The 17,493-nt window shown below is 44.1% G+C and overlaps 1 protein-coding gene across 7 annotated transcripts in view; it reads left to right on the top strand.

Moving 5' to 3' along the window:
• Positions 1–17,493, top strand: part of ZC3H11A (zinc finger CCCH-type containing 11A) — a 754,301-nt gene that overhangs the window by 662,773 nt on the left and 74,035 nt on the right. For all 7 annotated transcript variants that reach the window (XM_073615852.1, XM_073615851.1, XM_073615846.1 and 4 more), the window contains one exon: positions 10,653–10,720. In XM_073615852.1, the coding sequence (XP_073471953.1) occupies positions 10,653–10,720 (68 nt within the window). The remainder of the gene's footprint in view (positions 1–10,652; positions 10,721–17,493) is intronic.

Raw genomic sequence — 17,493 nt, 5'->3', positions numbered from 1 at the left:
AAGCACCGCCCTAATACCATTGTCCCTACACTGTCTCCCTTTAACAAAACCTGTCTGGTCCAGGTGCACAAGATTTGTCATCTTCTCTTTAAGCCTATTTGCTAGGACTTTTGCGTATAGTTTGACGTCTGCATTCAGAAGGGAAATTGGTCTATAACTGGAGCACATCCTGACGTCTTTCCCTTCTTTCTGAATGAGTGTAATTGTAGCAGTCAGGGCCTCTGCTGTCAATTTACCTCCTGCTCCAAGCCCATTCCAAAAATGACAAAGCCTCGGGACCAAGATATGTTTCATTTTTTTTAAATAGAGAGTGGTGAAACCGTCCGGTCCTGGACTTTTCCCCTTCGGGGACTCCCTTAGTGCTGCCAAGATTTCCTCTTCTACCAGAGGTTTGTCCAGTAGTAAACTATCCTCTGCTGACAGACCCCTTAATCCCGCCTCTTTCAGGAAATCCTTACCCCTATCTGAGTGGGATGGGTCTTCTGCTCCCCGATGCCCTATCGAATATAAGTCCCTGTAGTACTTCTGGAATTCCTCTGCTATATCTCTGTTCGAAACTTTCACTACCCCATCTTTGCTAAGTATTTTCTCCACGTAGTTCCTGCTTTTTTTTTTCCTAATTATCCTGGCCAAATGTTTACTGGGCTTATTAGCCCAGAAGTAGTTGTTCCTAGTTATAGCATTTATGGCTCTTTTGGCCTCTAGATCCATCATGTCTCTTAACTCCTCCCTCTTGGCGACCAGTATAAGGTAACTATCTAAATCCCGTCCCTTAGTATTTTTATGTGTTTGTTCCAAGGAATGAATTTCCTCTATCAGTCTTCCCTTAGCTTCTCTTTTCCTTTTTTTCAGACCTGCCCCTATTGAGATTAGGATTCCCCTCATATAGGCTTTATGTGTGTCCCATAATAAAGCTGGTGGTACGTCCCCCGTGTCGTTTGCTTTAAAGAAAAAATCTGCTTCTTCTTGAAGTCTTTCCACTATCTCGGGATCTCTAAGGAGTTCCTCGTTCAATTTCCATGAGTAAGAGCGCCCTTGCCCGTCTGGTATTTTAATCTGCAACACAATCGGGGCATGATCTGATAGGGTCGAAACCTCTATTTTTGTTTCTTTTATCCAATCTAGTAGGTTATGATCTATAAAAAAATAGTCTAGTCTAGAGTAGGTCCCATGCACAGGGGAGAAGAACGTATAGTCCCTCTCGTTGGGATGTTGGATTCTCCAAACATCCAATAACTGACTTTGGTGTAGCTTGCGCTTAATAACCCTGAGTGACGCCTTCCCTATCCCCTGTGCACGGGACGTACCATCCAGTTCCGGGTCCAGACAGAAATTTAAATCCCCTCCCAAGATCACCTCACCTTCTCCGAACTCAGACAGTTTTTTCAAGGTCTGCCCCAAAAAGACCGTAGGTTTCCTGTTGGGGCAATAGACATTTGCTAGGGTGATCATTTTAGGGCCAAGATTGCCTTTTAATAGAATAGAGCGGCCGTCAGGGTCTACCAGCCTGTCTTTTAGGGAGAAATTTATGTCCTTTGAAAACCCGATGGCGACTCCCCTCGACCCCTTATCGGGGGAGTCCCCATAGAACCACTGCGGGAACCTGGTTGAGAAAAGCCTAACTCTAGTATCCAGGGTCAGGTGAGTCTCTTGCAGGAAGATTATATCCCCCCTCAGTCGTTCCAGCTCTTTTAAAATTTTATGTCTTTTGCAGGGAGAGTTTAAGCCATTTACGTTGTATGAAACAATTTTAATTTCTAGCATAGGTGGGTGTTGGCTCGTTTAAGAAGTCCTCCCTCTATCCCAACACGACCTGCAGTACCCTCCCCCGTACCCCCCCCCCCCCCCCCCACCACCCCCCGAAGCCCCCCCCTCCCCTTCCACCCCCCCCCCCCCACCCGAGGTGAAGATATCACCCAGAGTCCACCAGATCGGAACTTTACGTGTTCCCATCTTCAGATACTCCCTCCTCAGGGTAGAGCTCCAGCGAGAGCTCCGGCTTCTATGCTCCCTCCCTATGGAAGGGAGCATATAAGAGGTGACTTGTCTCCATAATGCGATGGGTCCACCCCCCACCCCCCTCCACCCCCCCGTGCCCCCCCCCCAGTCAGCAGGTCACCACCTTCCTCGGCGCCCCACATTTCAACAATTTAATTTAGGGCCTGCAACCCCCCCCCCTCCACCCCCGCACCAGTGCCCCACAGGAAAAACGGATCGGCCCAGGGCTAGGGCCAGGGGGGGGGGGGGGGCACGGAGAGAAGCGAAAAGAAGGAAAGAAAAAAAAAAAAAAAAAAAAACTAAAAAAACTCTCCACTGTCTCACCGATCCCCCCCCCCCCCTCCCCCCGGACCAACCACAGTCAAGACACCTCAATGTTTTTTGTCCTCTGAGTCTCTCAATCTGTCTTGACCTGAGACAAATCTGGGATGGGGATGCCCAGGTTGTCACAAAAGTCCCGGGCCTCTTCCAGATATCTCATCCTGTTTGATCTACCATTTTTTAGCACTATGAGGGATGTTGGGAACCCCCAACTATATTTAAGGTTTGCTTTCCTTAACTGCTCCAAGATTGGTCTCATCTGTCTCCTTCGGGCGAGAGTTCCTGCTGAAAGATCAGAAAATATCTGTAGCTCTTTGTCTTCAAAGGTTAAGGGAGGGGCTCCCTTCAGATTCTTCCATATTTTCTCCTTGTCCTCATATTGGTGAAATTTAATGATCACATCTCTAGGAGAGTCCTGTTTTGTATGAGGAGGTCTTCTTACTCTGTGTACCCGGTCTATCAAAATAGGCTCGTCTTCTCGCTTTCCCAATATAGGGTTGAAGATTTTCTTCAACTTTTCCCTCAGGTCCTCGCCTTGTTGCTCTGGGATTGACCTAATGCGTAGGTTTTGTCGCCGACTTTGATTCTCCTGTTCTTCCATTTGAAATGCCATGTTGCGGTTTTCTATCCGCAGTTTGTTAAGTTGGTCTTTTAATTCGGAGATTTCCCTAGTGTGGCGCCCTGAGTCCTCTTCCATCTCCTCCACTCGGCGCAGGAGGTGGCCCATATCCGCCCGGACATTGGATATTTCAGTTTTTATCACATTTTCTAACTTAGTGAACATTTCTATAAGGTCTGTTTTACTTGGCACAAGTGTCATTATCCTTTGTTCTTCCGCCAAACTCCAGACAGGTGCCCCCTCCAGGTCCAAATCATCACGGACTTTTTCTCCCTGAGCCCCTTTTTGCTTCTGTTGCTCTTTCTTTTTTTCCTTTGACCCTGGTTGTTTAGTCTCCATACCTGGGCTTTTGGTGCTTGCTTCTTTCAGGTATCTTTGGATGGAACTAGTATTGAGACTATCTCTAGTGCTCTGAGGATCAGTTGTACGCGTTGAGCGACCTTTCATACTTTCACCTCTTATTACTGTTTGCTGCTACCTCTCCCACAGGCCTATGTCCCCAGGGCCTTTTTATCCCCACCAGGGGCTAGGGGTGTCCTGTAGTATACCCTCACTTTATAGGTGATTGATGTAGCCGTCCAGGCGTGGTGGTCAGGTAGAGTGGAAGGAGAGGGAGAGAAGGGAGTAGGGGTGGGGGAGGGGGGAAACACACCTCGCCCCTCAATCTGCTACAGCCAGGGCCCAAAGCATATAATTAGTGAAAAGTCCACATAAAAAAAAAAAATCTGTAGAGTTTTGATTAACAAGACAGAGTCAATGAAGAAGAGCAGCGGCAGCGGCTAAAGGACAAGCTTTGGGCCTAGTTTTTACCGCACATAGGGGGGGGGGTAATCAGTGCACAGTCCTGTTGAGCGTATCGAATGTCCTCTATTTTCTCTCTAGTGCTAGTTAACACTTATGACACTTGTGACCATATGGAAAAACGCCGTACATAGATCAGAGGGTTATCGGTAGGCAAACTGCATTGCTGGCTCCTAATAAGCAGGGTTATTCTTCTCTTTTTCTCTTCTTTTTTCCTTCCTCTCCCTCCTCTCTCCTCCCCTTCCTCTTCCCTCTCTCTCCTCTTCCCTTCCTCCCTCCTTTATGTTGATTGTACCTCCTTTCAATAACTCTGTTTCATTAAGCCACGGTTTTCCAATTGTGAGGCATACGACTCAGGGTTCAGGGTATAAGTAAATATGTTATTTCCTACCGTTACCGGTGGAGGGTCACAGGACTTCAGCTCAGTTTGGGAGCCGCAGCAGCTGAATCAGTCATGGTGTCAGTCATTTGAAGAAGCCGTCCGTCTTACCCTGCTACTTTGGTGTGTGGAGCCCGGATTGCGCTCCTACACACTTAGCAGGGGGAAGTCCGCGACTGCCGTTCTCTCGGTCTCCTCAGCGATGGGGGGGGCAGGGGGGGGGGGGGGGAGGGCGGTAGGAGGCCAAGCAGACCAACTCGGAAGGCGGCCACCGCACCTATCCCGTTCCGTGCCTCAGCGGTCTCTCACACGGCGAGACATCCGGACGCTCTGTCTCTGCACCTCCGCCGGAGCTGACGCTGGGCTCCTCCCACGTGCGGACGTCACGCACCCATCCCCCCGTTCTCTCAGTGCAGCCGGTCGTTGTAACAGGACGCCTTTCATGACAGTTTTTCCTCCAGGATAGGGGAGTTCTTGTAAAAATACTTTTACTCTGGCCTCGGGACCATTATCTCCCCTATTTAACATGATTGATACTGGCATGCCATTTTCCTATGCCTGATCCACTGCTTTTGGCAGGGAACTGGGATCAGCATGAGGTGTCTCTAAGCTCTTTTCCAGTCTACGGTCAGGAAGATGGCAGAATTTGGCTGTGTCCTTCCCCATCACAATTGTAGCATATACTTGGTCCCCGATTGCCATGATTTCTGAAATTGCCTTTGCCTCTTCCTCTTCCTCTCTGCTTCCCCATGTACATAACCTTGGGTTTGCTGTCTTTTTGGTTAATCCTGTTTTCTATGGATAACAGGATAGGCAGGACGTCTCGAATAGACATATTGCCTGCCTCAGGCCTTGCTGTGAACAACTTTTCTTTTAACTGGGGTATTAAACCATCAAGAAACCTTTGTTTCACCAGTTGTGTAGATGGACTTGCAGTTTCTCCCGCCTTCTCTTCCTCTATTTTAATGCCTGCTTCCTCAGCCATATCGCTTAACCGCCTCGAATAAACCCCTGCTGCTTCCTCTTTCCCTTGCTTAGCATTCATAAATTCAGCATGTTTGGTTTGTCCATATATTTGGGGCAATTTTTCCTTCAATTTCTCACAAACCTCCCATCCACTAACCATCTTAGCTAGATTTTTGACGTCTACACCACATTCTTTAAGCCAGACATGTTGCTTCCCACTGCTTTAATAGGAAGTTGATGAATGTCAGTAGCAGAAGCCTCATATGCTTCCTGTGCAGCACTAAGTTTGTTTGCAAACCCAATTGGATTCTTTCTAGGATCTCCCAGTCCCTCTAAAATGGCTCTCATATCTTGGGGACTAAAAAGGTACATGCCATTTAATTTGAGACTTACTGTCAACAGCATTACCTTCAAAAACTAATTGGGTTCTGACAGGATAAACTGCAACAGATTGCTCTGTGCCAGGGGCAGAAGGGCTGGCATCTCCCTTCCTTCTCTCTTCATCTTGCTGCCACAATTTGGAAATTATGGTTTGCTCTGGAAGTTCAGACTCTATCTCTCTTTCTCTGGCCAAAGCCTTAAGTTCAGAGAGATCTAGTTTTGCATATGTGCCTTTTGATTTATGCCAATCATCTGTTTCTAGGATACGAGCCAAAATCCTCTTTGTAGGTTGATATGGGGCTGTTAAACCTCTGCTCTCTACTATATTGCATAGCTCATCTTTTGTGTGTTCCATGTAATCTAATTCTTTTGCTTTTGTGCGTGGACCCCTTAAAGCCAAACTGGCAGCCACATAAGGTGGGGGGGTCCTCCTCTACAGAGTCTTCTGGCCAAACGTAGTAAATTTGGGCAGTACTTTTATTAAACATCTTCGTCAAGCCAGTTTGATTTGCTACATTAGCTACTTTCTGTCTCCCATGTGCAAGCTATTCTCCACGTTCCTTCACTGCACAGTAGTGGGCCATAATCATGCAGAAAAGTTTGCTATACTTGTAAATCAAAAGTCCCTTCAGATTTTAAAGGATTAGCTGTTCCCTTTGTCCATTCTACCCATTTATCTAGTTGCTCAGTATAGGCGGAACCGTACCTTCGGTTCATATATTCTCTAGCGCTCATCTTGCACTGGGCATTTTCTGAAGGCCTCTCTCCCTTCATTCCCTTCATTAATTTAATGCCCATAATGGCCAGTCTTCTCTACTTGTGCCTATACCCTCTTACCCCTAAAACAAATAGTATAGCATATCTGCAGATTTACAAGAATAGTCTCCACTTATCTACGTGGATGGAAGGGGTTTATGACAATAGACAAAACACTCATTAAGAGACCCTCCTCGTCTCGTCTCTTCTCTTTGTGAGTTTTATCTGACCCTACCATGCACCTCTGACCCAGGTTGCCCACAAGGACTCAACGCAGGGAACTGCAGAGGATTTTCCCTATCCATACACAGTCCAACCCGTGAAGGGGGACACATACACATTCACACACACACACACGTTACCCAACCAGAAAGGTCTGAGAGTGGTCTGGTTTCCTTGAGAACCGACAGATAGGATACATAGGAAAAGGCAGAAATATACCAAGCTTAAGGGCAGCTTACCTAGCCGGCATTTGAGGTCTGCGTTTCCCGATGATCCCGATCGAAGCGCGGTTCCTTCTGGAGACTCTGCTAAACTCCTGATATGACTCGCCAAGCTGATATGACTGATTTCTGATTGGGACTCTAAAACAAAGTTAATACTGCAGCTGCACGAACAGATTCACAGGACTCAGTCACTGTGTTTTAAAATGTCCGTTCAGTGAAAATTTATTATTACATGTTATTTTATACATAGATAAGAAAGGGGTGGTGTGAGATGTTATTAAAAACTAACAAATAGAAATATGTTATTAAAAGCTAACAAATAGAAATATATTATTAAAAACTAGCGAATAGAACAATTGCAAAAGTAAAACCTTGAGAAGGGAGGGGGGAGTAGAGAGCGTTTAGTAGGAGATGTGTCTGTGTGTTAGGTGAAGAATACAGAACACATTTCAACAGTGAGAACAAAATGGAGTCTCTTGTGTTTAAATGAACAGTACAGTGAATGTCCATGTCAATACTATACTTAGCGGACCAGAGACCATCACTCCAAGCAGCGTTAAGACTTATTGAACAAATGGGGGGATACTCAGGCCTGCATATAAATTGGGACAAGTCTCAGATTCTTCCAATCGTTGTGTTCCCTCCCCCTTTCACAACTCCCCCGCTACCACTCGCTACCACTCTTTTTTTTTAATGCAGCCTGTGATATTTCTCCATTCAAATCAATTGATCGTTGGTATGCCCATCATTAGAATACCGCCCTTCATCCACCCACTTCTAATGATGGGCATACAATAAATATAAAAATATATGCGAAGCATAAGGGCGACAACCCCCCCCCCCCATCTCCACCCTTGCCCCTAGGCTTCGGCATATGTTCTCTTTTTTAACTGTGGTGGTGAAATCACCTCCTACAGCGCTGGAGTCACTGATTTACGTATCTTGAGAGCAAACCCTGTTGCTGTCAAAATAAATAAATCCGTGCTGCAGCTGAATGGCGTACCTGAAAAGCAAACAATGGTATCAATAAAACATTAACTCAATAGAACAACTTTTTTTTATTGCAATCTGTGCCAAAAAAAGAGTAAAAAATATATGCCGAAGCATAGGGGCAATTTAAACCCCCCCCACCCCTGCCCCCATGCTTCTGCATATATGCTCCTTTTTTTAACTGTGTTGGTGAAATCACCTCCTCCTGTGCTGGAGTCACAGCTTTATGTATTGTGAGAGCAAACCCTGTTGCTGTCAGAATAAAAAAAACCTGTGCTGCAGCTGAATGGCACCATGTCCCAAACAATCTTACCCCAGCTCCTTATGTAGCCTGGGCTGTTGGCGGGCTCCATGTGAATATCTCTTCCCTTGTAAACCATAAAACTATATGTATAGCCTGTTGCCCTGTCATGGAGCTTATACAAGTTGACTCCATATCTGGCACGTTTGCTGGGGAGATACTGTTTGAAAGACAGGCGGCCAGAAAATGTAATCAGGGACTCATCAACGCAGACAACTTGATCGGGAATAAACAAGGCTGCAAATTGTTGGTTGAAGTGGTTTACGAGGGGCCGAATTTTGTGGAGCCAATTGTATTCAGGGTCACCCCTGAGGACGACAAAGTTCATTGTCATTGAAGTGCATGAACCGCAAGATCTGCTCGTATCTAGTCCTGGCTATGGAAGCAGAGAACATGGGCATATAATGATTTGGGTCAGTGGACCAATTTGATTGTAACTCATTTTTTTTTAGTTATGCCCAAATTGACCAGCGTATAAATTTATTTGGTCCACAATAGATCTGTAAAGATCTTCCATAAAAAAACGACGAATAATAGTCAAGGAAAGTAAAATCCGCTGTTTCCATCTGAATTCCAGTTTGGCCAGTGAATGGGGGAAGTACGGGTACTGCAGAAGTGGTGGGCTCCCAATCAGAATTGACAAACGCAGCGGGAAGGACTCTTGGTGGCTGCGGGGCACTACTTGTGCTAGCCACCGCACCAGATTGAACTGCACTTATGGGACTCGCCACGTCACCAAGTGTTACTGCAGTGCTGGTTTGTCTATGACCAGGATTTACTAGGCCGCTGGTGCTTGCCAGTTCACCAGAAGGTTGAGCAGCACTAGTACTGGTTCTCTGCTCCATACAAGAACCCTGCGGTTGTTGCACCTCAGCAACAGCAGAATGGGGTCGGGTACACCTGACCTTAGCAGCTCTGACGACGGAATAGTGGTCCCTATCTGTCAGGGTGCCACTGCTCTCTACTGGTTCATATTGATACTGCACTTGGGTAGGCTGGAGTGGGCGTAGGGGCTAAACGCAGGTGCTAGCAGGTGTCTGGGCTGATCCTGCTAACGCCGCATTTTTGGGAACACTATACTACTGGGACGCTAATATAGTTCTGATCAGATCAAAGATATTGATCCATTCAAACACTATACTAGTAAGGGAGGTGTATGTCATGTGTGTTAGTGCTACCGGCACTAATCTGACACTGACCCTAACTGACACTAAAACCTGATGTGACCCGTGACACGAATACGGTGATCAGAAAAAAAATCTGTACACTATATTAGTAACACTGTGACGGGGTGAAAGGGTTAACTGGGGGTTGATCAAGGGGTTAAACCTTTATTAGGAAATATGCAGCGGGTACCCTGATGCTCTAAAAAACTGAAGGGGACACTAACTAGCATCCCCTGGGACACTAAATACAGTGATCAGAAAAGAGATCTGTACACTATACTAGTGACCCTGGTGACTGGGTGAAAGGATTAACTGGGGGGCGATCAGAGGGTTAAACCTTTAATAGTGGGTACCCTAAACCTACCTGGGCCTACTACTAACTGCCCTAACGCTGATTAGTGTCACAAGTAACGCCAGTACAGTGATCAGTGAAAAATCTGAAAACTGCACTTGGTGACACAATGACTGGGAGTGAAATTGTTAACGGGGGGGTAGGGGCGATCAGGGGGTGACAAGTGTACCTACATGTACTGGTGTCAGTGTACTGTTGTGTACTCATGGTAAGATATTCTCTCCTCTCGCACTGGACCTGAAAAGGGCTCCACGAGGGGAGGTGACATCACTTCCTCTGCCTGTGTTTAAATTACACAGGCAGAGGACAGTCTGCCATTCGCCAAAACCGATCACCAGGTCTAGGCCAGAAATCATTGGCCTGGAGACTGATTGGTTCTGGAACTAATCTGATCGCTGCGGGCTGGGAGCACAAGCGCCGAACAGCTACGGCGATTCATGCAGGAGTGCCAACCTGTCGCCGTATAACGACAACAGCTGGTCGGCAACTAGTTACACTTCTCCACAACTTTAGCCCTGACCTATCTGGTGGTTTCCTTGGTCTTCATGATGCTGTTTGTTTACTCTGGTTCTCTAACAAACCTTCTAGGGCTTCACAGAACAGCTATATTTATATTGAGATTAAATTACTAATTAGGTGACTTCTGAAGGCAATTGGTTCAGCTAGATTTTAGTTAAGGGTATCAGAGTAAAGGGGGCTGAATACAAATGCACACCACAGTTTTTACATATTTATTTGTAAAAAAAATTGAAAACCCTTTTCTCATTTTCCTTCCACTTCACAATTATGTTCCACTTTGTGTTGGTCTATCACATAAAGTTCCAATAAAATACATTTACGTTTTTGGTTGTAACATGACAAAATGTGGAAAATGTCAAGGGGTGTGAATACTTTTTCAAGGCACTGTATTGGACAATGTCTAATAAAAAGTGAGCATTACAGCTGTGTCATCTTGTAAAGAAACAATTTATGCTTGCAGCAAGTATTGATTGAAATCATTGGAACTGTTTAAAAGTTACACATTATACAGATATTATAGCAGCATTTAGAATAAGGAACTGAATACAAATTAATGGCATAATACAACCAATGAAGAATGCATATTCAGCTTCTTTATTCTAGACTTGTTTAATGGTGCTTTCCTCTTATTTCTTTCTTTTTTTTTTTTTTTTACAGCTCTCAACAGTTGAATCTTTGGTCTCTCAACATGTAAGGAGTATATCACCAAAACTTCTGAAAGAAAGGTAACTGAGGAAAATTATTAGGCAAAAGTGAATCACTAGGCCTTACAGCAAATTTTTTCTTGTTCCAATATCTTTATTTAAAGGAGATAGCAAAACATACAAGACCACAATTAGGTTGAAAGTACAAAGAAAATGTCCATACATGTCTAGTTAAATTATAAGATGAAACAATCAGCGCCACAAGTAAAAAATATTGTGATGTTTGAATAAGATAACTGAATAATAAACGTGCACAGCTGCTAAACATTCCAAGTGGTACACCACACTGATTTCAAAATGGATAGTAAATAAATGTAGCGCTGTGTGTAAAATTATTAATGTAAAGTGCAAATCTCTAAAATCTTACATATAAATGAATAGTCCATAAAATTAACAAATAAAACATGATTGGCCGATACGCGTCTAGAAGGGAGGAGCTGATAGTCACGTCCAGCCAGGCACTGTGTATGTGGACACGGTGGTGCTACTCTGGAGGTTTTTATGTGATTTTAAAAGTTTTTATCTTGTAAGTGCAACTTGTCTGTTTGGGGGCTTTGAATAGATTTGTATACGGAGAACACTATGGTCTCTGTACTTATTACTTACATGTCCTGAACTCATGGAATCTTGAGCCAAGCTGGGAGATCCGCTTCTTTGGATATTAATGAGCTGAGTTACCATTAAGAAAAGAGCCATCTGGATTACCCACCATTGATTGGAAAGAGGAAGGGAGAGCAAAGAGCTTGTGGGGAGATCTGCATATGAGTTTTGACTCATCTGGGAAGTGAGCGCGCATTTTTACTGGTGGTGGTGTGCACTCCTTTTGAGGAGGAACAATCACTGTGGTGGAATTGTGTGGATACACTGATCACAAGAAGAGTTTTTCATGTTTTCTTCATGTTTTCATTTTATGGACTATTCATTTAGTCGCTACATTTATTTATTTACTATCCATGTCTAGTTGAATAGCCAACTTATTATACTGTGAATCATATAGATCCATCCATCATCTATAAGATGTATGAGTTAGGAGAGCAATGAGCCCCCACAAAACATTTGTAATATAGTATATATTTGTATTGTACAGAGAGTATAATATAATACAAACTACCCAACAATGGAGTAAGGTATATAAAACACGCTTGGAGAACCCCAATTATTTTATGACAACAGCAAGAAGAAAAAAGAGAACAGAGAGGAAAAGGGAAGAAGTGAGGCCACGGCCCACAGCAGGACAGGTCGTGCCAGAAACGTACAGCTCCAGGAGTGAGGAGTCAAAGCCCAGTGGGATAAAATGGTCCACCCAGGGCTGCCAAACTTTGAGATATTTAGGGATTTTATCCTTTATTGTAGCCCTAATTTTACTGTGTATCATTGCTTGTGTATTTGTAATACCTTAATAAAAGCGAGGGGAATTTATAGGCCCTTTGCTTAGAAGCCATCATAATTTGTACACAAAGTCTTGATTGGGCTTTCGTGAGATCAGAGGGACAGCGGTTGAGCAATGCAAAAGTAGGATCAGGCCTTAGGGGAAAATTAACCAAAGTAGCTACCATTTTAAAGATCTCCGCCCAGAATTGCTATAATGTGTCAAATATGAACGTGAGTGCCCCTCTCAGCACATCCCCTGAATACCCAATTGCCTAGTCAGACCTAATGCTTCCAAACATAGAAGGAAGATGAGTCTGTGTGAGCTGGGTAAAAGGACAGGTGGTTAAAAAAAAAAAAAAAAAGTAAGGGCAATGAAGGGACATTAATTTGAATAGACCTTTGAACTTTACAGCAATTTTTTTATTTGGCCCCCTTGCCAAACCAGACAAGTAGCAGAAGAGCTATCTGTACAGCCAGCACACTACTAGGGACCAATATTGTGAATATCAGTTGCGAGAAAAGAGGGGGGGGGCTTCGAGTGCAGGGAAAAAAAAAAAAACTTTTTACAGTAAAGTACATCTGTTTTTATCCACTGTTACATCTGTTCTACTGATCTCATTCAGCCTTTTTGCAAACACTTTGAAAAAAATATATTCGTCATAGTTTTCATCAGCTGGATGTTTTCAGTGATGAAAACTAAACGCAGATAAAATTAGAATTAAGTCAATTGATGAAAACTATGACGAAAATCAATTACAATTTTCATTTAGTCAACTAAACGCTCCAGTACCTTTTTAGTCTAAAATCTAATGGGTTTGGTTAAATTGTAATGCATTGTTTAAACATTTATCTAGAATTTCCAAACTCATTATATGCTCCTGGAGAAAAAAAGAATTGTGAGGCAGAGGCATGCCTATAACAATGACACATCTCACAGCCGATGGAGCCTAGGCTCCTCCTACACACATACAGTACATCCACAACAAAGCCTAGAAGGAGGGGCATTTGAGTTGACAGAGCCGTGCTGATCTGGGGTCTGTAAATGTAGGGAGGGGAGATATACACTATATAGTCAACAATAAACCGATATCCCCCTAGGATTACACAGGAGAGGTTAAATTGGTCTGGCGGTGGAGGAAAGAGGAGGGGGCTGAACCTCCCAGAGACGGCTGCTGCAACGCTCTCTCTGGGGAACACAAGGGGGTTAAATTGGGGGGACTACACAGGGGAGGTTACACAGGGGATTACACTGGAGGGTATTCACATGGGGGGATACACTGGGGGGGTACACTGTGGGGGGTTTACATTGCAGGGATTTACATGGGGCAGTACAATGGTGGGGGGAATTACACTAGGGGAATTCACACTATGGGAGAATAAACTGGGAGGATTTACATGGGAGAGGGGGGATTACACTGGGCTATTTTTTGTCCCAGTCAAGGCCTGGGTGACACCATTAAGAAGAAATTATATCTAACCGTGATGGTGTCACCCCCGTCCGTGACAATGCATGGATTGGCGCACTGGCATAAACCACAACATTTACAGGGGCCGGTTTGGGGTGTGCACCATGATGGTGCGCTACCGTCCCGAAGCTAGCCTGCCCAGCGCCCTGTAGAACACTGTGGCAGGCTAGACAGAAGAGAGCCCAATGCACTAGCCTGCCCAGTGTCTTCTGCTCTGTCCTGCTCCTGCTGTCACTCCGCAGCGGCAGGACAGAGCACTGCGGCAGGCTAGGGGGGGAGAGCTGTACTGATGTGCTAGCCTGCTCAGTGCCTTGGATTGCTCAGTGGGGGGGGGGGTGTGACACCACATTTTACCGCACCAGGTGACACCAACCCTAGTGACGCTACTGCACCACGTCACATCTAGAGGGACCTAAATCTGATGGAGGAGTTCCTCTTCGGTAGTTTTTTGTACCCTTCTGTAGAGTATTTTTCCAGAACTCCTAGGCAGCAGGCAGACAGAGGGAGCCTGCGTCTCTCAGCTAATACAGCTTGTGGACAGAGTTAGGGACTTAGGGAGCTGGGGCTTTAACAGACAGGCGGAGCTTCGAGGAAAGAGGATGTTTTCCCTCCCTAACTGTAGACTTTAGTCAACTAAAATGGACTGGAGATAATAGTGGACTAAAATGTACTGGACTAAAACTATTCAGATGACTAAAATGCGACTAATGCCGTGTACACACGATCGGAAATGCTGCCAGCAAAACTCCGATGAGAGCTTTTTGTCGGAAAATGCGACCATGTGTATGCTCTATCGGTCTTTTGCTGGCGGAATTCCAGCCAGCAAAAGATTGAAAGCATGTTCTCTATTTTTTGGTCTGGGAAAGTTCCGATCTGAAAATGCGATCCTCTGTATGCAATTCGGACGTGCAAAAAATCACGCATGCTCGGAAAAATTCGGCGCATGCTCAGAAGCATTTAACTTCATTTTCTCAGCTTGTCGTAGTGTTGTACGTCACCGCGTTCTTGACGGTCTAAAGTTCAGGGAACTTTTGTGTGACCGTGTGTATACTAGGCAAGCTTGAGCGGAATTCTGTCGGAAAAACCATCCAAGTTTTTTCTGATGGAAATTCCGCTCATGTGTACGTGACATAAGTTCTAAAAAGTGCCATTCTGTTGTGGTTCAGGCCTTCAAATCTGTCTGGGAATCTCCATACTGAGAACTTTGCCTTTTATGTTTCCCTGGTCCATTAACTTCATGGTCTTATTCCATGCACCTGTTACCAGGGGCAGCCCATCCATTATGGGCGCTGCCCCCTCCTCTCCAGACACCCCCTCTATGACTAATAGATAGATTCATGCATTGCATGTGGTGTTTATTTTTTTTTTTAAGCACCTGATAATAGCTTAAAAATAAGTGGAATTGGAGCGCAGAGCTTTGCGCTCGCAGTCCACCCTGATGCATTTGAAAAGCAAATGAATATTTGCTTTTCTTTTTTTTTTTTGTGTTTTAAAGGCTTGTCAGCCCACTTTTATTTCAAGGAAAAGCAAAGTCTTTACAACGTTGCCCATGCAGGGGTTTACGCTTCACAAAACAACAGGTAACAGAAAATGTTAGTCCACCTGGTTATAGTTCAGCAAGCTCCACTGTTATTAGCAGTGTTTTTCCAGACCACAGGTTCCCTCATTATTATTATAGTCACTTATATAGCACTGTCAATTTATACAGTACTTCTCATATATTTTTTTTTGTTTCAAATATTTTATTGATAAAGAGATAATAGTTACATTAACATATAATGTACGTTCCAATTTATACATTTGGTTCATTCAGAATTACAGTTATCGTGACATTGTTCACATTTTATTAAATATTATCATAGCGTAGTTGTATCTTCTGATGGATTAAACGCAGGTTGAACTTTAATCAATAAATGAACATAACAGATTAACTATACAGTGCAATGGATGAGGATGTGAACGTCAATGTGATTTATGAGGCCTGGAGGTTTGTTTGGATCAATCAAGTAGATCAGGAAACGCCAATTTTCAACCTTCACACCCCGAATGGGATCATGCTGTGCGAGGGAGACGGCTATAGAAGTACCACATGTTATGGCAATATTGTTGATCTACATATTAATGTACACTGTGCCTCTGTAGCAAGAGTGGGAGTAGCCATTTCTCCTGCCCTTATATGAGCAGAGAAATATAGGGGAAGTTGTTGGTACATTTATTTTTGGGGGAGGAAACAGACGCAGGATATCTTGAATTTGGTCCTGTCGTCCCTGTTAAGTAAAGTTTGGACAATGAGTGTACAACCGCTTTAGATTTGTAGTCAGAAGAATGTACTTCAAGGTCAGATGAGGGTTCGTGTTGATTTAGGTTATCTAAGGAAAAGTGAGAACAAAACAAAATATGGCAGATACGGTGGACATTGAGGTCTGAACTTTAAAATATTCCTAAATAGAGAACCTCAGTTCTCTTTTACTGTGTTGTTTTGCAGAGTTGCGAAGAAGCTCCTGATATTTTGGGGATTCCCTGAAGTGTATCCAACAAGCCCAAGTTTTCCTGTATTTCGTTGGGTTTTCTGTGGCTTGATGGATTAGGTTTTCCATCTCAGATATTTTCTCAATACATTTGAACCAGTCTGCTAGGGTAGGCGGTTCAGTGCTCCTCCAATGTAATGGTATGCATTCTTTAGCAGCATTTATTAGGTGGAGCATAAGGGATTTTTTTGTACGTGTAGTGTGAAATTGAAGAGTGGTGTAACAGGTATTGGGACGGCGTAAAAGTTAAGGTGTAGGTTGTGATATGGGGTATCGCCTCGTGAACTTTTTCCCAGAATGGTTTTATCTGTGGACAATTCCACCAGATATGGAGTAAAGAACCCACGTCAGTATTGCATCTCCAGCACAAAGGTGAAACAGGTGGGTGATAGAGATGGATTCTATCTGGTGTGCTGTACCATCTCGACTATGTTTTGTAAGAGTTTTCTTGTGCCGAAATGTTTACGGATCCTTTATGGATGTGCTCATAGATGCTTTCCCATTCTTCTTTAGGTATGTCTAACCTGAGTTCCGTTTCCCATTTTTGGTTAACTGCATTGATTTTGGGTTCGTGTTCGCCAATAAACTTCTGAGATAAGATGTCTTTGCGGAGGCGTGCTAGTGCAAAGTGTTTCAAAGGGAGTCTGGTCTCTAAACCACTGGGAAGTAGGTCTGGCGTTATTCAGAAAGTGTCGGATTTGAAGAAATTTATAGAATGGTACATGGTAATCTGGGAAATGTGAGAGTAGCATATTGAATGGAAGGAGTGTACCATTGTGAAAAAATTGTGAGGCTCTAAGACGGTGCGTTATATGGGTGTGAGGTTGGTTACGAAATGGCACTCCAGGCATGAAGTCAGGGTTGCCCACTAAGGGGGTCAGCGGTCCTGGATAGGGGCACCATCGAAGTGTCTGGGCTATTGTTCTAAAAGCATGGAGTGTGGGTCCCGTCAGCAGGTGAGTGGCGTATTCTTTTTTTTTTTTTTTTTTTTTAACAAACGAAGGTGCTTTATTGTCAAAGAAAGAAAAGTTACAGAATACCAATTGACACTATACATAGCTCTACATAGTAGGTGTACATGCTTTACCACGATATGTTCTATTCAGTATAAATAACAATATGGCATTGTAAAAGAAAATTTCAATACCAGTAACCAAGTATTTCTGAGTTTCCGTCCACCCGATCCACCCCCATTTCCATGGACACCCACGGTTTATATACGTCATTCTGTACATGGGTATGGCTGCTTCAATCTGTGCCTCCCAGGCCGCAGCCGACGGAGGGGAAGAATCAATCCACTTCATAAGGATTTCCTTTCTGGCGTAAAAAAGAAGATAGGAGATTAGGAGCTTAAGATGATAGGGCCTTTGTTCATCATCAAACACTCCCAACAGAGCTAGCGCAGCTAGAATAGGAAGAGATACCTCCA

The sequence above is a fragment of the Aquarana catesbeiana genome, linkage group LG02, assembly GCF_042186555.1.
Source record: "Aquarana catesbeiana isolate 2022-GZ linkage group LG02, ASM4218655v1, whole genome shotgun sequence".
Classification (NCBI taxonomy): domain Eukaryota; kingdom Metazoa; phylum Chordata; class Amphibia; order Anura; family Ranidae; genus Aquarana; species Aquarana catesbeiana.
This window is presented reverse-complemented; position numbering and strand designations above follow the sequence as displayed.